The sequence below is a fragment of the Phlebotomus argentipes genome, unplaced genomic scaffold (genome assembly GCF_947086385.1).
Source record: "Phlebotomus argentipes unplaced genomic scaffold, Phlebotomus argentipes genome assembly contig_75, whole genome shotgun sequence".
NCBI lineage: Eukaryota > Metazoa > Arthropoda > Insecta > Diptera > Psychodidae > Phlebotomus > Phlebotomus argentipes.
The window spans coordinates 42,890-64,253 of record NW_026776170.1 but is presented as its reverse complement, the minus strand read 5'-3'; the positions used below and the strand labels follow the sequence as shown (position 1 = coordinate 64,253).

Sequence of the window (21,364 nt, the reverse complement as noted above, 5' to 3'; positions counted from 1 at the left end):
TGAACCTGTTGAACATTAATAAAATCTTGTTCGTAATTCATATTTAAAACATAGATAATTTACAAGTTTCATATCTTATTGCTAAATTAAATTCTAAATCCCTTACTAATAAACAAGATTGAGCAAGATTCATCAAGTTGATACTAGCCGTTCAATAATGTTCGTTTAAATACGATCTCGATACGCTACTGAACTGCGCTCTAAAAATCGAACTCGTCCAAAGTACCAACAAGAGTTTGTTTATTAATCACTTAACTATACATCTATCTGCCTTTTGTTCAATCTCTCAGTGTCTCGCACACGTAGAGACTAATTCGCATCTCTGCGAGCGCATAAGAAAACGAAAAGAAAAAACTGTCTTAAAAATACTAGCCCCAGAGCACAAAGTATCGAATGCGAAGAAGCAATAAGAGAAAGAGAAAAAAAAACCATATTTTGACTAGCATGCGAAAAAAAGATAGATTAACTAAAAAAAGCTAAAATTCATATTAGAGGAAAAGGAAGGATAGGAGAAAAAACGTTATAGAACACATAGCTGTTTCTTAAAAAAGAGAAACGAAGAGCAGAAATGTATTTTCCTTTATCCATTTTCCCTAATTTCCCTGTAGTTACTCAAATCAAATCTTAGTTGAACGCAGTAGATACAACAATCTTGATGAAAATGACATTTGAAAAGAACTAGAGTTTACCAAACTTCACGTAAAAAGAAGCAAACAAAAAAATTCTTCATGGAATCCGAAATAGAAAAAGAATATAAGTTTCAGATCATCACATATTTCAAAAATATTTTCACTTTTTGAATTGATAACAAAAATTGAAGTTAATCCATAACCAATTTCAGTTTCCAGTAATTATATTTAATTCGTATTTTTAAGGTTTCCAGCTTAAAGTAAAAACTTTCTAATTTGGGTTCATTTATTATGAGGACCTGGTTAATACCGAATAATACCCTCAATATTTAAAGCGTTTAGTGAATTTGTCAGAGTTGGGATAATTTATGGCCCCTAACAAAGTGGTACCTAAGTCCCAAAACAAAGAATTGAGAATAAAAGGAATTTTAGCGACCTTGTCTGTCAATTCTAACAAATAACGAATTATAGAGGAAGGTAATAAATATTGTCAAATAATTCTCACTATTAAATGAAGCGTAATTTTGTTATCTGACAATCCCATACTTCATATGTAAAAACAATTACCACTCTAAAATATTTCCATTTACAATATTATCAAAATTTAATAGTCCACCATAAAATAAAAATGAACTAATGACGCATTGAGAAAGCATTTCGATAAAATGAAATTAATGTAATTTGTTAATTAAGATATGTTTTGAAAACATTTAAGCTTAATGCAACGTTTTCTTCATATATCGTGTAAAAAAGAATACTGTGTGTACAGTCAAAAACTTTTGGCGTTTCTTTAGAAAACAGTAGAGGCGATGAAAAACTCGTCGACAAGCCCGAAAATTCCATGACTCGACACTAATATTTCTCTCCCGCTCGCTCCACAGATAACATACAATTTAAATAAACATAACTAGGTGCTAATGTTTGAGACGCTCCCATACAATTTTCAAGCAGACTCTCTGCCTTTAACAAAAGACATGTATACACGCACACACAAACTCGTCTTCAGTGCCCAATTTACATTTTTTCTTTCTTTCTTCGCATCGTCTTATGAACCAACAAGCCAAACGCACGGGCCGCACTTCTCCCTGCCAACGGTTTCACCCTCTTTGCCTCGTTTGAACACTCAACGATTTAATGAGGTGGCAGTCGAGTCCCATGTATCTTCTCTCTCGTTTTTCATAAACAGAGAGATGGGAACGCTGACTCGCCCACTCTTTTGCACACGTTTTACGATCACACTACAGCAGACACTGTCAGAGAGTTCTGCACTATTAACGCTTTCACAGTAAAAAAGGATTCGTCTCACAAAATAAGTTTTTAGTATCCTATCAATAGCATCAGAATTCGATGAATAATTAGGAATAAGAATAAAAACATTCAGTCGAAGAGTAAACTGAGTAGCGGCTAAACCTTGGCCGCTACGTAAATTTATTCTTTTCTGTTAGAAAAAAACAAGCAACGGATAGTAAACACTACATCATAAAAACTTATAAAAAAAAATTATTCCCCTCGCTTATATTCAACCGCTATTAGATTTACTATTAGACAATAAAATGAAGTTTTTTATTTATACTGTAAAAAATGCTCTTACATATTTTCACTCAACAAACTTAAAAGTTTTCGGAATAAAACAAATAAATCAGTAAATGAAAATAAAATAATATAATTTTGTATTGACAGAAGAAAAACTTCTTCTCGTACTTTGATTTTAAGCTTGATTTTTCTACCCATCCATTTGTGACGAGCAGGCAAAGTGCATTGAAAAGAATGTACAATATAATTTAAAATTTAATTCTTTTCTGTATTCGTATTAGGCATGTTTTTAATTGTTAAAAAATTGTTTAGCTTTTTTACTTCATAATTAACACCAATTATGCATTAAAAAAGAATTATATGAGTGATAAATCATGGTTAGAGCGATTAACCCACCCTAATATCACGTAATTTTTTATGGACTGCACACTATTATATTATAAATATTAAATGCGCAGCCCTCTCTGTATATTAATAGTACATATAGATTATATGTTACCCCTTTTTCACAAACAGTGTATCCGCAAGACCCTAAAATAATCATGATTTTACACATAGTGTTAAAAACACATTCTGCGGTTTAACCTTGAGTATCGATGCAACAAGCTGTCAATTTCAAATGAACATATAATTAGAAATTGTGTGGACTCACCATTGAAACAGGAAGGCCACCAGTACCTCCATTTGTATATGAGTACGGTGACACTAGGTATCCCATATTAAATGTTGAAGCATGTGGCTCGACTTTTCCTGTAATTCAAGAAAGAGTCGTTGTTTATATCTACATAACGATATTTTAATCCGTAGCGTTTATATCGTAGGCAAATAATTTCGGATCGCTACCACAATCTAATTCACTTTCTTACCAGACCCTTATTTGCCTACGAGAATTCAATGAAGATATGTGAGCCTTTGAGAGGCTGCACTTTATATAGTGATTTAAGCATATAGCTTCTATTCGAAAATTATAATCTAAAATTACAGAGTAAGTTCATTTTAGGTCCTGAATATAAATCCTGAGTCTAGAGGAATTCATCTAAAGTAGTATATACGCCTTGATGTTAACGCCAAAATAAATAATTTATAAAATAGCAGACATACATCTATTGACATGATAATAACAGAATGGAAACACATTCATGTGTTATGTAAAAAAATAAGTTGAGTCTCATATGAAATGTATAAAAATATAGAAAATTTGTCCTCAAAATTTGCCTTTTAGAAAACGAATATTCCTGTTCATAATTCTCTTTTTCAAGCTCTTAAATGGCCTTTAAATGTATTTAATCTCAACTCAAACCGTTTTGAACTTCAAATTTGGTAACCGTTCAGTCAGAACTGAGAACTTACCGATAAATATATTAAATAAAAATATTATATAATAAATGATAATAGCGAGCAATTTTGAGCAAAATTAAATTTTCAGTTATAGCTTTTTCTTTTAAGTACAAAGAAAACTTTAAAAAAACCTTAAATTTTTAGACTTTATAGAAAAAATAAATAAAAATCGTTAAGAAAGTAAAGGGATAGTCTGATAAGTTCAAATATTGTCAAATAGTAAATACATAGATTTTGCGTTTAAAAATTTTCACCACTATATTATTATCAACTCTTTCTTCGCCATGGATTTCGTGATTAATTTTCTTGCTCCTTTGTATGATTTTTAAACTGGTAAGGGCAATAAAACAAGGATAGAAGACTGGAACGAAAAAGGGTGTAAGAAAGAAAATCACAAAAGGCATGGCGAAGAGAAACAAAAAATATATGTAGTGAAAATTTTTAAAGGTAAAATGTAGTCTTTTTATTCTAAGAATATATGAAAAAAGTAACTCGAATTCTAGCTCAAATTTGATTATTGCTTCTAATTTTTCAACCGTAATTCCTGTGACTTTCATAGGACTTTCACTTATTACAATTCTACTCAAACTGTTGTAATTCAGTTAAAGCAGATTACATTACTAGTAAAGCACGTAATTGGTAAAAAAAATAGAGAAAACAAGAGTTCTGGATTTTATTCATAACATCTTACATAATACTTAGGTATTTTAAATAAACATGATAAAAATTTTTAATATCATTAAAAATTAGACAATTACATCTTTGATTGAAATGTTTCATTTAGCTACTAAACATAGTAAATCATGTAAACTTTCATTGAATCCTTCAAAATAAGTTTTGAACTGTAATATACCTTTCTTCCATAAATCTGCCATATAAACATCTCTTATTTTTGCCTTATCGATTTTTATTTTATGCTTTTAACTTGAAAAGCAAGTATTTTATTTGTTTCAGTGATTTTGATTTCGTACTGAAACTATTTTATATTTCCCTGTACTTAAAAATTCTCTAACAATGATATTTGAAGTATGTAATCAATGTACTAAAATCAGAGTTCAATATCGTTTAAAAGTGTAAAGAAATAATTCAAAATAAATTGTTTCGCGTGACAATTCCGATTTATTTATGAATGTGTATAAAATTGTAGAACTATTTTTTTTTTTTAATTTTAAAAAGACAAATTGACAATTCTTTACACATTTCGCGCTTGCCATTCCGTTCTAAAAAAAAAACTTTTGAAGATTCAATTAACAAATAAAACTTCTTATTAGGTTTATTAACTATACAAAACAATGTAATTTTAACAGTATAAAACAAACTCACCAAAAACTGGATTGTGGTCCGTCCTGGAATTTTTGGCACTTTTCTCTTCACTCTCCGTCAAGTCAATAAGACTTGACTTTTCTTCCAGCAAATTTTCGGATGAGTTTTTCTCATCTTCACGATCACCCTCGTCTTTAAATATTTTCACCTCGTCCGTGCTGCCCAAATCGTCTCCCGTGGACGCCGGATGGGCCCCGCTGGTATGGGGCATGCTCTAGTGGGGATCCGCACAATCACACACTGTTTACAATCGTCACTCAATGCACGTCAGTCACACTGTATCGTCCGCCGCGAGCGCCACTGGAGCCGGCGGCGTACACCGCAGTCACGGCGTTGGCGCCATCTTGGCGCTCCCAGTGGCCCCATCGACCAAAAAATGACTTCACTTACTCCGCAACATGGCGTAAATTGACACACTTGAAATATCCTGTAAAAAATACGGAAGTGCCGTAAGGGCAGAAACGTTAAAGACCTCTACTTAATGCCCGATCGCGGCGCCCCCACTCACCAAAGAGATCACACACGTGAGACGGGTGGTCACATTCGACGTACGTGATCACGATGCGGTCGACGTTGACGGTTGTGGGAATTGCACTGACACACGCAGAGGCCATGGCTGGCAACACCCCCGACCACCATATTGCGCCAGAGTGAGAAATAAAGATACGCAACTGAGACAACGCTATGTAATCTTTTCGACGTGTAACGAACAGAGCAAGTAGAAAACACACAAATCGACTTTTATGTTATGTTGAAATTATCCTCTCTGATCATATGACATAAAACTTACAATAAATAAATTACTCTTTTATTAATAATAATAATAATAATTTATTTTTGTCTAATTTCTATTAGACAAAATAATTGAATTTCCAGAAAATTTCGTGAAAACTTGCAGCACAAAAATATTCAATATTTTCAAGAAAACAATTCTTAACTTAAATTTATTTATATTTTACAAAAGTTGAAGTATTGTTATCACTCTTAAGTAAGAAATATTTTCCACTGAGAGTGAGGAATACTTTCATTTGAAAAATTAAAATCATCTACACTTATAATTTTTAAAATCATAGTAATTATTTCTATTTTGTTTTCTATGTGACCTTTTCAATACTCTTAGTTAAAGTTTTAAAATAAACTTTTAATTTTGATATAAGTTAACACTAGACAAGAAAATGTGAAAAAAACGAAACATCAAACCTCGTGTTGCCTCAGAGTAAAGACGATTTTTATCAGAAACGAAAAATGTTAATTTATAATCTTTGATGAATTCAAAATGAACCTGCGAAGCATTCGTCATCTGGCCAGCATGACCAGGCAAAATTATAGAGAGTTATACAAAATAAACGGTTGTCAGCAGAAATATGTATTAGTTAAAAGAATGTCGTTAGAGTATGAATAAAAAATACATTCGCTAATGTGTCAGAAAACTTAATTTTAATACCAAATTCACTTTACGAGCGTATAAATGATTTATAGTATATAAAAAAAACAACAAATCAAGAAAGAGTATGTAGAACTCTTTTAAAACTACGGATAAGGGATTGCTTGTGTGTTTTATTAAACAGCTTCATTGAACAGGATTTAAGGCCGCGCTATCCATGTCAACAAAAACATGGCTCAGCACTCGTTACGTATGTAAACGACCAAAAAACATAGGAATTGGGGTTAACCATAAACTTTTGTTTTGGCAAAATAAATATATAGTAATTTCAAATAAAAGTAAAACAAAAAATATCCAATATTTCATATTAACGTATATATTTAGCTTTGGTAGAAAATTTTACCTCCATTTTGGAAACGCTTTGATCTTGCCCAGAGAAAATACTTGAGAAATATTAATATAACTTCACATTAAAACTCAATTTTTGACTTTATCGTTTTGAAAATATTTGTATTAGCATCTGAAGTAGTAGTAGACAATAGGATAGCATTGCGTACTATGGCACCAGAGTTTCAACGATTTTCTCATATATTTAATAATTTGAAGCAATTGTTTTTGCCTAATGATAACGGTATATCCTAAGATCTTACTATAGATGCACAGGGGTGATACAGTCCTTATTTGCCATAGAAAATTCATATTTTAGCTATGCTCATTAATCGCCAACTGCAGCTCCAGCACAGGCGCACGAATGCAAATACTCGACTACTCAAATGCATGCGATTTTTCCTTCTCGTGATTTTCACGTTTTTTTTATTTCAAGAACAATAATTCGCCCTAATATGTTAACTAGAACAAGGAGAAATTAGTTCTAGTGATATACAATAGGACCACCGCAAGGGGCGCTAAAGTAAGGAAAAAAAACTATTTTCGAAATCAAATAACTCGAAAACGAAACAGTGCATTTTCTTTAAATTTTAGTATGTTGAAGCTTAGATCGAGATCTTTCTAACGAACTGTTACTTTTAGTGTCCGATGTTTGAGTAGCGGAGATATGGAGGTTCATCAAGGAAAGTTACAGCATAAAAAATATCTTGAGCTCAAGCAGTTCAGGATATATTTTTGCATTAACCTCCGGATTCATCTTGAAAGCAATATGATGTTAAATTAAAACTACGGCGAAAGTTTTACGTACAGTTTTCTGTCTCTTATTTATTTACTTAGGAGGGCATCGACGTCCCATTGAAGGACATAGCCTTCTCCATTAGAGGAGATATTCGAAACAAGTTTTTGTTTGACGGTGGCAGTTTATCAGCTTGCCGACCAACTATAATTGGTTCCAACGCCCACCTTTATATATACAGGGACAGAGCGCAAAAAAATCCAGTGAAGCGTATGTTTCAGCTGGAATATACAACGTAACCCCTTGGGATATCCTAATCTGTCAGTGAAGAGCTAACCTTTTTGCGCTCTACTGTGTTCGAACATTTGCAATCGGTGGGATTCGAACACACGACTGTAGCATCGAGAGTCAAGCGGGTTGACCACTGAGAAACAGTCACCCTTTTCCTATCTCTAGTCTTGATCCATTTGTTTGTGAGGTATTTGGATTTTTTTTAGAAGAGATAAAAAAAAGGTGAAAGTACCCACAGTTCACAGATATTGGTATTACCATTGTTGGCAGGATCAAGTTAAGCACAAAACTATGACTTAAAGACATTTTTGTATATGTTTATGATGTAAGACCAAATGTAAATAAACTGGCACTATTTTTTGAGTTTTATACCAGCTCATATGAAAGTGAGTGCGCAAACAGTTAGTAGATAGATAAATACGATTTTTATTAAGCGTCAAATTAAAAGAACCATATCCTCTGGTCGTTTCACTTGACAATCATCTACTTCAATAGCCCAAAAATTGCCTAAATATTAATGTTAATAAAAATGCAGCTGGCAAATTCAAAAACTTTTGCCAATAAGAGTGATTTCTTAAGAAATATTCTATACATGTAATGTTTATTTAAAAGAATATTAATGAATGATATAAGTCGGTTCATTTAAATGTTTCAGTAATAATGCTGTACGTGGTTTTGATCTTCTCGATAAGGGTATTCTTAGAGAAAAAGAAGTGAAGTTGTATTATTAAAATTTACAAACATACCAAGTTATGTTTAGTCCTAATTATGAGAACCCTATTCTCCGAAATGAAAGACATATCTCTAGCCGCCTGTGTTAACGGTGTCGTGAGCCTGTCTGAAGTCTACGAACAGCTGATGGACTGAGATGTTGTGCTTCCAGAATTTTTCCAGTGACTGGCGGTTACTGAAGAGCTGATCGGTCGTGGACCTTCCAGGCCGGAAGGCTGTCTGATACTCCACGATTGCTCTCTAAGCATACGGTTTCAGCCTATTCAGTATGATCCTCGACAAGACTTTATACACACTGTCCAGGAGCAAAATTCTCCTGTAGTTCTTGCAGTCCAAGCGATCGCCATTCTTGTAGATTGGAATTATGAGTTCCACACTCCAGTCCTAAAGGCATCCGCTCCGTTTCCTATATTTTACGGACGAGCCCGTGGATGCGGCTGCAGCATTCATCCCCTCCATGCTTCGCAGGGATGTTATCCAGGACCGGATTTCAACCGCCACGTCCGTCCATTGGGAGCATCCTCTTCTCGACCGTCTTCAGCCAAAACCTCCTCTTCCTATTGCAGGGTTTCACCGCTTGCGTCCAGAAAGTCTCGGAGGTACTGCTCCCATCTCTTCATAACTTCGGATGCTTGCATAACAAACAACCTGTCTGGTGCTTACACTTCACTATCTATGGTCAATTCTTAGCTGGGATATACATCACAGCTAATATCTGTAACCGCTCTAAAAATCGAACCTCGTAAAAACAACTCCAATCGACTGCTGCCGCTGGCAGCAGTTGATTGGTGTTCGACGATGTACGAAAAATGGAGTTTATTGGGATATGCAGATGATGCAGACTGGACTGAACCTAACCGATTCGCTATTCGACTGTCAAATATATGAAACACACGTGAATCACGCATGAAACATGGTGAAAAAAAGCCCGGAAAAGGCATGAAAACCCATTTTCCTGGCCAAATACATACTCCAGAACCAACACAGAGCTTCTTTCAATCCCTTTTTGTGTAATTCCGTGAAAGACTTCCAACTGAAAAATTCATTCTGGCCAAAGGAATATATCCTCATGATCTCGCTCCAGCCCGATCTGAGGAACTTCCGGGACTTCGGGTGGTGCCAAACTCTTCCTCTGGACTCGCCCTTTCCAACGCCCCCTTAACTTTTCTGCTACTCTGCCTGTATTCCTGGCTAGGAGCCACGGAAGTTGGACAGCTCTATCCAACTGATACTCAGGAAGTACTCAGGAACTTCGGAGTGGTGCCAATCTCTTCCCCTTGACACCTCATATACAGGATCCCATTAACTTTCCTGCTACTCCGCCTGTGTTCCTGTCCAGGAGCTGCGGAGTTTTCTTATGCGAAATAAATATTTTGAATTTCCCGAGCTTTTGCAACAGCTGATTTAGGAACTGTCAGATTTGTTGTTTTGATTTTTCCTTCGCAAATTTTATGGGTTTTCCATCCGATTGGGATTCTTTTAACGTGCGATATGTGCGAAGGATGCATGTTTGAGATGAGAAAATTGAAAATTTCCCAGCAACGGGAGGAAAAATTGGCGATTGTGAGGTTATGTATTGTGTTTATTTTGATCATTTTGGCGGTTTGAATCAGCTGATCATCATATTGTGGAATGAACAGGAAGTGGAGCTAGAACCCAGATATTCTGTAAAGCTTCCGTCCGTGATGTGATGATCTTCTGGACATGCTAGCCAAGATCTTTCGCTGCACACACTCGCAGCAATTTTTATTCCACAAACTTTTCTTATGGAGAAACCACAGCATTTTCACGGAAAACCGACCAAAACACAAACTTTCCAGAATTCAACAATTCAACGACGCCTCTCTGTGATGAAGGTGTGGACCAACAGGTGGCGTGGGCAGCTGAAGAGTTATAAATAAAATAAATAATGTCCCTAGCTTTTTCTTTAAATATTTATTTCACTCTTTCAGGACTCGATGGAACATAGTGAATTTCTAATTTCATTTAATGGGAAAATAATAATAATCAAATAATGAAAAAGTAAGTTATTTTGATTCTTAAAAATTACTATTTAAAAAAACCTTAATTTAATTTTTTTTATACAATATCAGAAGTTTTTAAATTCATTTTTGCATAAATATTTTAATTTTTGTATTCATAAAAAATATAGTGAAATCAAAAACTAATAATTTATGTTTTAAATATTTTAACAGACGCGGCTATCCAAAGGATCTTTCCAGGAATAAGGAATCAACTCGCAAAGCGGATAAGCGGCAAAGGGAAACGACCATCTGGCGTTACTGATAATTTCAGCGAAGAAAATGCAGTTATTCGGACAAGTCCAGGAGTATAATTTTAAATGATATTATTTTTTACATTATTATTAGATTCTTTTTTAATGAAAAAATCTTCCTTTAGAGGTGAAGAATTTGATATTTTCGATTTTTAATTCTTTAAAAAAAGGATTATTTGAGTTATTAAGATAGAACGAAATTAACCGTAAAGCTTTTAAAATGAATAAAGCAATTTGATCAATAAAATTTAGTACTGCTCAATTTTTCACTATATTTATCGAAAAAAATTTATGTTTGGCAGAGAAAATACTTTGAAAAGGGCCTAAACGTAAGTAAAAATACACCAGAAATAAGGTCAAATTGATGTTTTCCGTATTATTGTAACATTTTACTAAAATGAATGCAAAATAAATATTTTGAACAAAATTAATATGATGATTTTTAATATATTTTTCATTGGAAAGTCCTTTGGCGTGGCTTGAGCCATTTCACTAGCCCTCCTTGTGCCCAGACACCACCCAATGCTTGTGAAAAACCCTGAGAATCGCTTTAGCCCGGGCTTGTGAAATGGCTGAAGATTGGCTTAAGTCGCGCCATACAATCACTAGTGAATGGCTTATGAAAAGATGCGACATGCCCCGTGCGTTTGTCATACATACGTCATACATACGTTTCTTCCTGGTGTCATAAGCCAGTTTAAGGAATCACAAGGGAAATTCACTTGTGAACATGAGCTTCGGCTCAAGCCAGTCCCATGAACTGGCTCAAGCCAGGTTTTATCGGGGTCGGATAGGTTCAGTCCAGTCCAGAAAAATTGTTGTATTTCAACTCCGTTGGTGTTGTTTTTCACAATTCTGGACTTTTGGGAAATTGAAATATGTCCTTAAATATTCTAGAAGACATCTCACAACCAGCAGTGCGTAAGTCCATGGGTATTCTTCATAAAATTTACCAAATTAAAGTATTTTCAAACTACGCCACTGAACTTGCATTCAGTGCACTGAAGTCAACAGGAATTTCCGTTACTCAGAGAGAGACTAAGAAAGATCCGTTGTCCTCTAGTTCTGCCCTAATTTTACTCAACGATGGACCCGGTGAAAATTGCGGACGGGAGTTTCCCATCAGATGCACTGTTTAGCGACGCCAGATGGTCGTTTCCCTTTGCCGCTTATCCGCTTTGCGAGTTGATTCCTTATTCCTGGAAAGATCCTTTGGATAGCCGCGTCTGTTAAAATATTTAAAACATAAATTATTAGTTTTTGATTTCACTATATTTTTTATGAATACAAAAATTAAAATATTTATGCAAAAATGAATTTAAAAACTTCTGATATTGTATAAAAAAAATTAAATTAAGGTTTTTTTAAATAGTAATTTTTAAGAATCAAAATAACTTACTTTTTCATTATTTGATTATTATTATTTTCCCATTAAATGAAATTAGAAATTCACTATGTTCCATCGAGTCCTGAAAGAGTGAAATAAATATTAAAAGAAAAAGCTAGGGACATTATTTATTTTATTTATAACTCTTCAGCTGCCCACGCCACCTGTTGGTCCACACCTTCATCACAGAGAGGCGTCGTTGAATTGTTGAATTCTGGAAAGTTTGTGTTTTGGTCGGTTTTCCGTGAAAATGCTGTGGTTTCTCCATAAGAAAAGTTTGTGGAATAAAAATTGCTGCGAGTGTGTGCAGCGAAAGATCTTGGCTAGCATGTCCAGAAAATCATCACATCACGGACGGAAGCTTTACAGAATATCTGGGATTCTAGCTCCACTTCCTGTTCATTCCATAATATGATGATCAGCTGATTCAAACCGCCAAAATGATCAAAATAAACACAATACATAACCTCACAATCGCCAATTTTTCCTCCCGTTGCTGGGAAATTTTCAATTTTCTCATCTCAAACATGCATCCTTCGCACATATCGCACGTTAAAAGAATCCCAATCGGATGGAAAACCCATAAAATTTGCGAAGGAAAAATCAAAACAACAAATCTGACAGTTCCTAAATCAGCTGTTGCAAAAGCTCGGGAAATTCAAAATATTTATTTCGCATAAGAAAACTCCGCAGCTCCTGGACAGGAACACAGGCGGAGTAGCAGGAAAGTTAATGGGATCCTGTATATGAGGTGTCAAGGGGAAGAGATTGGCACCACTCCGAAGTTCCTGAGTACTTCCTGAGTATCAGTTGGATAGAGCTGTCCAACTTCCGTGGCTCCTAGCCAGGAATACAGGCAGAGTAGCAGAAAAGTTAAGGGGGCGTTGGAAAGGGCGAGTCCAGAGGAAGAGTTTGGCACCACCCGAAGTCCCGGAAGTTCCTCAGATCGGGCTGGAGCGAGATCATGAGGATATATTCCTTTGGCCAGAATGAATTTTTCAGTTGGAAGTCTTTCACGGAATTACACAAAAAGGGATTGAAAGAAGCTCTGTGTTGGTTCTGGAGTATGTATTTGGCCAGGAAAATGGGTTTTCATGCCTTTTCCGGGCTTTTTTTCACCATGTTTCATGCGTGATTCACGTGTGTTTCATATATTTGACAGTCGAATAGGTTCAGTCCAGTATGATGCAGTATACAAAAGTGGTCGAATTAGCTGGTGAAGTTTTTGCTGTGACCAGCTGTTGCCCAAATAACCTATACACTTGAGGAAGGAGTAAAATATACTCCGAAACGTAGTGTATTAGAAAAAATGAGTTGAAGCTTATTGGCTATTATCCGTACATCGTCGAACGGTAGACTTGACCTCCTGGGCCCCTCGATGCCTGACACTAAACCCCGTCCGGAGCCAAACAGCCCTCGCGGCTAGATCCTCCGCCTCCTCCAGCATAACGTCATGAGGGGTCGGCGCGGCGCCCCCCTCCCGCCCCCCACCCCCCCCCCACCGAGGGACGCACAAACATACAACCTCCGAAGGGACTTTTCCATCGTTTTGTCCTGGAGGTTGGTCACCAACGCTAAGACGGCGATGGCCGCAAGAAAGACTGATATGTACATGCTGTGACGAAATAAATAAATAAATTTATATTCTATTGTCTGACCAAGAGAAATATTTCCACTGGAGTTTTTTTTTTAGAAATCTCAGTTGAGAATCAACAGACAGAAATCAGACAGTCTGTTGGAATTAAAAATGTCTTTCATTTCTCTTGCCGGACTAATCTCTGACTGCATTCGTGGTGAGGATTGAGCCCAGGACTTCGTCGTCATCAAACAAGGGTGTTTGTGGACTGTGTTATGGAACTGCTAAAAGATTTTAAATTATTTATGTGAAAAGTTTGATACGTTTTAAAATTTACTTTTATTCGAAATGAACACATTTTCAAATAAGACAATTATTAAAAATCTACAGTACATAAACACACTAAAAGTGTGTTACTAGGTTATTCCTCTAACAATTCATAAGACCCTCCAAGGAAATTCGTTATAGGGTAAACTTAAACGTGGTATATGTGTGTGTGTGAGTGTGTATAAACTCTTCAATGTCCATTGGCGGGAAACCAATTCATTTGTCTGTTTCTTATTTTGCTCTGCTATTTTCGTCTATGTCACAACGTTCCACTCAAATTGCTACTGTTCTTGTGTCACTACTTAGTTAAAATTCGTTTTCGTGACCTGTTATTGGATTTTTCCAACTCTTAAATCATACTTGTTTAAGGTGAGTACATTTATTAAACGTTGGTAAGAATATGGTGCTATGCGCTTGGAACAATTAAAAAAATTATATAACACGTAATCCCTCTTATATAACTGTTACTTTAAAACATTTCGATGTGACCTTTAATGATTTTGAGTTTTATCGAAAACCATTTCAGGAAGATTCAGAAAAGTGTATAACAGTCTGTTTTCGTTCAGGGACCCCAAAATAACCAAATTCAGAAACTAAGTATGAGAAATAATTACAAGTGTTTAATAAAGAAACAAATTTCAACTTTAATTTCATTGTCGTCCGTTTGTTCTTCCGTCTGTCCGTCGCCAGATACAAGCTTCTAGTGCCTAAACTATATAAACATGCCGTCTGCATCCAAGATTCAAAGTACGTAGTAAATCAGATGATGATGTTATCAAAGTCAGCCTCCTGCGTCCCTTCTGTCACTTTGTAAAATAACAAAAAAATTTCATTTACTCAGTCTATATGGAATAATGTGGCGTCAAATTTTACTATGGTTTAGCCAGCATCAAGACCTTTATAACAAATAAACAAAATTAAAGAAAATGCACGTTTATTTCGTGATAATCGACTGACCTAATTTAATTTTCACTTATTTTCAGTCACGATGGATATGTGGCGCATTAATGAGATGTTGCGAATCTTTCCTTTTCGATTCCCATTTTCTGCGGCGCAGTGCGACATTGCGAAAGTTGAAGAGAACTCCTGCGAATTTGGATCGGGTCATTACTTTGCTCTTTGTGGTTTGGGCGGTATAATTTCATGTGGATTGACTCATACAATGGTGGTACCGTTGGACTTAGTCAAGTGCCGTATGCAGGTAGACCCCGTTAAGTATAAAGGGGTTTTCAACGGATTCAAGGTAACTCTAGCTGAGGACGGGGTTAAGGGGCTTTCAAAGGGCTGGGCTCCCACCTTCTTTGGCTATTCGATGCAAGGTCTCTGCAAATTTGGCTTGTATGAAGTGTTCAAAGTTATGTACTCAAACACTATTGGGGAAGAATATTCATATTTATGGCGTACTAGCTTGTATTTAGCAGCATCCGCGTCAGCTGAATTTTTTGCCGATATTGCGCTATCACCCATGGAAGCAGCTAAGGTTAGTTCACTTAGATAGTAAAATTTTTTCCATAATTAATATCTAGATAAAAGCATTTTTAAAATGTGGATAAGCACACGTTTCCCATGATTCCCGTAATTCACATAAGTTAGAATAGGCATATCTAAAAAAAAACCGACAGAGAGCAAATCAACAATTTTACAGTACCTTAAACGACACACACACAAGATGATGTTTGGACAAATGAAAATCATACTAAATATACTGCAGCCTGCATCGTTGCCGGAGAACTGCCAAATAAAGTTATGAATTTTTTGAAGTTGCAACGGCAATAATTACTTTTAATAATCGATATACCAAATCTATAAAATTGCATCAACTCTTTACATCAGATTTTAATCATTGTTGAACATAAATTTCTTAATCATACTACTTATCATGTATTTAGTAGTTAAAAAACATATTTTACTCATTTGGTTCCGCAATTCGCAGAAACAGGAAAACTTTAGTAATATGTACATATAAGCGTTTAATAAACTGTGTAGTATATGTAATAAATATACATAGGGCGGCTGTAGCTGAGTGATCAGCGTGCCTCTTGCACAAGTTTGAATACAGGAGAGTGCAAAAAAAGCCCTTCAATAGTAAAACAGCACCCATACGGTCGTTGCTGTTAAATGTTCTAAGTGAAACATACATTTCACTGGAATCGTCTTGCGCTCTGTCCCTGTATATAAGGAGAAGTTTTAGATCCACTTATGGTTGATCGGCAAACTGACAATGTGCCACGATATGCCAATCCGCACATTCATCGAATCCAATGGCACAATTGGCTTTAATATGCCTAGTCGGTCCTGCGATGGATAAGCAATAACAGTCAAGAAAAACCCACGAATCTACGAATACGTATCCATATATATATATATATATATAATATATAATATATATATATATATATATACATATATTATATATAATAATATATATATATATATTATATATATATATATATATATGTGTGTGTGTGTGTGTGTGTGTGTGTGTGTGTGTGTGTGTGTGTGTGTGTGTGTGTGTGTGTGTGTGTGTGTATGTGTGTGTGTGTATGTATGTGTGTATATATAAACACCATCAAGGAGTTGTAAGAAATTTCTTGTGACAAACAAAATCAATAAATCAAGATGGTTGCTTCCAACGCAAAGATTTCATGAATTTGATTTGTAAAAATCTTTTGATTAGATTGCTATACCAATTTATTTTAAATTTTGTCACTGTATGGCAACGGGCATTTTTGCCCATATGTCCAATCAACTATTTTATAAGTTTTTTTTCTTGACACTATGTCTTATGAAAAAAACTGCTGACTGAAAATTTACCTTACAGGTGAGAATCCAGACTATGCCAGGTTATGCTGACACATTACGCCAGGCCCTACCCAAGATGATGAAGGACGAGGGAATGACTGCGTTTTACAAGGGTCTTGTACCTCTATGGATGCGACAAATTCCTTACACCATGATGAAGTTTGCTTGTTTTGAACGTACCCTCGAATTGTTATACAAGTACGTAGTGCCTAAGCCTAGAGCCGAATGCACTAAAGGGGAACAACTGATCGTTACTTTTGCTGCTGGATATATTGCGGGTGTATTCTGTGCTATTGTTAGTCACCCAGCGGACACTGTCGTATCTAAACTTAACCAAGAAAAAGGATCCACAGCCATCCAGGTAGCCAAAAAACTAGGATTTGCAGGCTTATGGAAAGGTCTAATGCCACGCATAGTAATGATCGGTACACTCACGGCTGCTCAATGGTTCATCTACGACGCTGTTAAGGTGTGGTTGCGTATGCCAAGACCTCCACCGCCGGAGATGCCCGAGTCACTTAAGCGAAAGCTTAAAGGTGATATAGCTTGAGAAAACTAAAACAATGTAAATCATTAGAATTGAAAAATATAATACATTATATTTTCATGTATAAATACATGTGAAATTCATAAATAGTTAATTACCCTGATACAGGCAAGAAAAACTGACTTTTCAAAGGGAGATGACTTTATTCCGTGTCCTAGTTTGTACAACACGCCTTACACGTGGCGTCTCTTCGGCGCACTCCTGGTCTCGTCGTGGACACCTCCCGCCGTCGTCGTAACTCTCACAAGAATCCATCCTCGGGTGGAATGAACTGGGTAGCAACGGGTGAGAAAAAGGGCCGCTAGAAAGGGGCTTAATGAGCCGCACACCGCCGCCTCTGCTCGCTTCCACCGGCAATCTGCCTCAGCGCCATGGTGTACAGAAACAAACGTTTTGACGCGTTGATGTCTTAGGACAAATAATTATAGGGCGGCTGTGGGTCAGTGGTTAGCGTTCCTAACTCCCAATGCGACAGTCGTGTGTTCAAATCCCACGACTTGCACGTTTGAACACAGCAGAGTGCAAAAATAAGCCTTTCAACGGCAAAAGCAACGCCCATACGGTAGTTGCTGTTGAATGTTCCAGTTGAAAGACATACGTTTCACTGGAATTGTCTTGAGCTCTGTCCCTGTATATAGGTGACGCCTTAGAACCACTTATGGTTGGTGGCAAACTGACAATCTGTCACCGTAAAAACAAAAAGAACTTGTCAATGGGAGTGACATCGTCACTTCCCGGCTCCTTCAGAGCAGAGGCTGGAGTTCTTGGACACTCAATGAGTGTTTCTCCCTCAGCGACATGGGGCTTCAGATTTTAGAGTTTCCTGGCCCTCGCCAAGGCGACTGGCCTGGAAGTGTCTGGCACCTACCTTCAGGTTGGGTACAATAGGCTTTTACAGCCGCAGGGCCCTAGACCACCGTATATATCGTGGTCTTCCCGTACCATTGTAATAATAATAATAGGTCAAATAATTGAATTGCGAGGGCTTTTGCAAGCCAATATCAATCTCACCGCAAAGCGAAATCTCTGTCGAGTTGTTCGGGTGACTCTTTACGACGATCAGGGAGGTGTTGTACTCATGAATTTCAGATTCACTTGGAAACTGTTCTGGAGCGGCTACCTTCACCGCACGTGATCGTAACAATGTAGTACCTATATTTGTATATTGTGGTGGTTGAGGACAGTGGTTGAGAACACGCGTCGTGTGTACTGGCGCGGAATTCTATGGTTGGTGGCTTTTATCTCCTCAAACTCTACAGGATTAGTGATTTTGTGCGCGTTCCGATGTATTTCTGTGCTCGCAGTGATTGCCAGTGGTTCTCATTCTAGATGTCCATTCCGGGTGGGTATATGCGTGTGTCGTCCAGTTTATCTGCGGATTGTTGATCTTCTAGCGGCCTTGTCTGCTGATAGACCTGTCCGTTAGGCTCTTGATCCTGATGCAGCTACGATTTCCCCTAGAAAATATTTCCCCTATAATAATCCAGTTCTTTCCTAGTTCTTTTCTTTTATTTATTCAATTGATTACACTGCTTTTTAATCCATGGGCATTCGACTTATTATGTTTTGACTGGTGTTAAGTGACCAATAACTTTACATTCATGAATAATTGTTTTCTTCATAAATTCCTTATATTACATTATATTTATTTAATCACATCGGTTATGATTGTGATATTAATCAGCCGGATTGTGTGTGAAGATTTAAAAACGGGACGGCCTTTTCTTTGCTCTCACTCTTTTTTGCGCAGAATAAAAAAGAGTGAGAGCAAAGAAAAGGCCGTTCCGTTTTTAAATCTTCACACAGCGGTTACATTTATCATAGCCTTATTTGCGGCCATCGTCGTCTTAGCGTTGTCGACCAAACTCCAGGAAAAACCATGGATAAGTCTCTTCATTGGTTGTATATTTCAAAATATACGTTGGAGGCGGCGGAGAACCTAGCCATTGAGGCTGTTTGGCTCTGATCGGGGTTTAACGTCCGGCAGCGAACGCCGCTATCCATAGCAGGAGCCAATACCTGGCCAATCTGTGCAGAATCCGCGGCATGGAGCCAAACCCTCACGGTGGTTCTGCTCAGTGAGAAAGACCCAAGCTCACGTAACAAATTATTGAAGATCGTTGGTGCAGAGAAGTTCAGCGACCCCTTAAAGTGCTCGTACAGGGGCCTTGGCTGCACAAAAGGCTCATCCCTGCCGCTGGCAGCAGCGGTGAAGGTCATTTTAGGAGTCGCGCCGCACCTCTGAAACTTCTCAGCGATCCTGACCACATATAGGGCCTGAAGCGGACGAATCTCTCACCTCTCAAATAGGGGTAAGAGTGGTCACTGCCACAGACAAAAGACATCGCCTGGACGAGAGACTTTTGGGTCCTTATCAGCGAAGCGAGTGGAAATCACAGAAGTTGCCCCACAGAACTAAATCATATCCAAGCCTGGATTCCACAAGCGCGAAGTAGACGATCCGGATAAGGTGGTCTCCGCATACAGTCCTGAGTGCATACATTTGGCGAGTAAGCCCCTGAAGATCCCCTCTAACACGCTCAATGTGGACTCTCTAGGTCAAGGGCTGGTCAGATCATCTAGCTGGGATGTACATCACAGGTAATATCTGTAATCGCGATAAAACTCAAAATTTTGAGAAAATACATCGTTACGTTCTCGAAATTTCAAAAATTGTTTCTTTATACATTAGCTCCTCTAGCAGTGGACCTACCAAGTAATGATGTTGGAATGGTTGATGCCATTTTACGAGACCTCTCCAATGAATACAAAATCATTCCGATCGGTTCATTAGAAACGGAGGCCAATTAATTTTTGAAATTCGAACCCTTTTAGCTAGGGTCCGGGAGGTCCTAGGTTGTAAAGTGGCGGTTCGTTGGAAATGTCCTGAGGTCAGCTATAACATACCAGAATTTGAGTCCGATTCATGCCAGATGGGGCTGAATAATTGAGGAAAGTGTATTTTGGGGGTGTTCAAAGTGGCGGACGGAGGGATGGGGGGTTGGATTTGACAAAAAAATCTTCATTACCACTGCACACTTTTAACCTTTGCCGCAAACCTCATGTCGATACCTCTTACCGTTTAGGCCCCACAAGGCCGTTTGTCACGCCGGAAGGACGGACGGACGGAACAACAAACAGACACGAAAATCAAAAAAGTATCCCCCCCATTTACGTCATATTTCGTTATTCCAACATTGCATGAGTCGATTCGAGTTGTTTTTGCGAGGTTCGATTTTTAGCGCGATTACAGATATTAGCTGTGATGTATATCCCAGCTAATAAAATCTTGTTAAAGTAAACGGGTGGAAGAAATGTAATGTTAATAAAGAATAATTAAAGAGCATAAGTAACGTTGTGAAATTCTTTATTAGGTCAAAATACTTTACTAACTTTACTAGGCCAAAATAAGAGTAGAAAAGGATCTATGCATCCAAATTTATATGAAGGATTTGCTGACAAGCTGGCCCCTCCATTTGCGGGCAGGCCATTCCATGTTTGTTTCCATGATTCCATATTGGTCAAGCTTTGAAATGGAGGAATTAATGGTGGCATTATTATCGACAAAAAATAAAGCTGCAGGCCTAGATAAAATAAAAATGAGCTTTATAAAAAATATGCCACGCAAAGGGATTCGCTTGCTGCTAAGCATATTTAATGATTTCATGTCACTGTCTATTATCCCAGACACATGGCTGGATGGTCGTGTCATAGCAATTAAGAAACCGGACAAGGATGGTTCAATGGTGTCACACTTCCGCCCAATCTGTATACTCTCAACTGTAAGCAAAGTTTTTGAGAAATTAATATTAAAAAGATTGGAATCTTGGAGCTAGGATAAAAATCTCCTGCCTGACTCCCAAATGGGGTTCCGCAGAGCAATGGGTACTCAAAATTGCCTGGCCGCCTTATATGCCAAGGTACAAATAGCATGGTGTGAAAAGAAGATGTTGGGTTGTGTTTTCTTGGATGTGACGTCGGCGTATGATGGAGTATTGGTGAATGTTTTATGTCGATATCTGGTGGCGGTAGGATTGCCTATGAAGATGGGCACTCTCCTGAGACGGCTCATGTCGGAAAGACGACTGGAATTCTAT

General features: G+C 37.2%; 2 protein-coding genes across 6 annotated transcripts in view; one reads left to right on the top strand and one right to left on the bottom strand.

The window, feature by feature from the left end:
- The window catches only part of LOC132257080 (protein pangolin, isoforms A/H/I/S), a 58,267-nt gene extending 52,562 nt beyond the window's left edge, over positions 1-5,705 (bottom strand). For 3 of the 4 annotated variants that reach the window (XR_009468238.1, XR_009468239.1, XM_059753808.1), the window contains exons 1-2: positions 4,824-5,705; positions 2,815-2,912 (exon numbers count right to left, since the gene is read on the bottom strand). Coding sequence is in view for 2 of the 4 variants with exons in the window: in XM_059753808.1 (XP_059609791.1) it covers positions 2,815-2,912; positions 4,824-5,034 (309 nt within the window). In the remaining 2 variants the exon portion in view is untranslated. The remainder of the gene's footprint in view (positions 1-2,814; positions 2,913-4,823) is intronic. The other variant, XM_059753807.1, reaches the window with a different exon arrangement.
- An 8,427-nt stretch (positions 5,706-14,132) lies between these two features.
- Positions 14,133-17,335, top strand: LOC132257044 (solute carrier family 25 member 3-like). 2 transcript variants are annotated; one of them, XM_059753735.1, is made up of 3 exons: positions 14,133-14,287; positions 14,902-15,398; positions 16,740-17,335. In XM_059753735.1, the coding sequence occupies exons 2-3, from the start codon at positions 14,907-14,909 to the stop codon at positions 17,268-17,270; spliced, it is 1,023 nt and encodes a 340-aa protein (XP_059609718.1). In that variant the 5' UTR covers positions 14,133-14,287; positions 14,902-14,906; the 3' UTR covers positions 17,271-17,335. The 2 variants fall into 2 exon arrangements, with proteins under 2 accessions (XP_059609718.1, XP_059609717.1); XM_059753734.1 differs by lacking the exon at positions 14,133-14,287 and adding an exon at positions 14,609-14,665.
- Positions 17,336-21,364: the final 4,029 nt, after the last annotated feature.

Excerpts from the sequence above, each read along its gene's own strand:
- LOC132257044 (XM_059753734.1), top strand. The coding sequence starts at position 14,641 with ATGCCGTCTGCATCCAAGATTCAAA. Across the intron at positions 14,666-14,901 it reads GTCTGCATCCAAGATTCAAA|TCACGATGGATATGTGGCGC; the intron begins GTACGTAGTAAA and ends ACTTATTTTCAG. Across the intron at positions 15,399-16,739 it reads CACCCATGGAAGCAGCTAAG|GTGAGAATCCAGACTATGCC; the intron begins GTTAGTTCACTT and ends TTTACCTTACAG.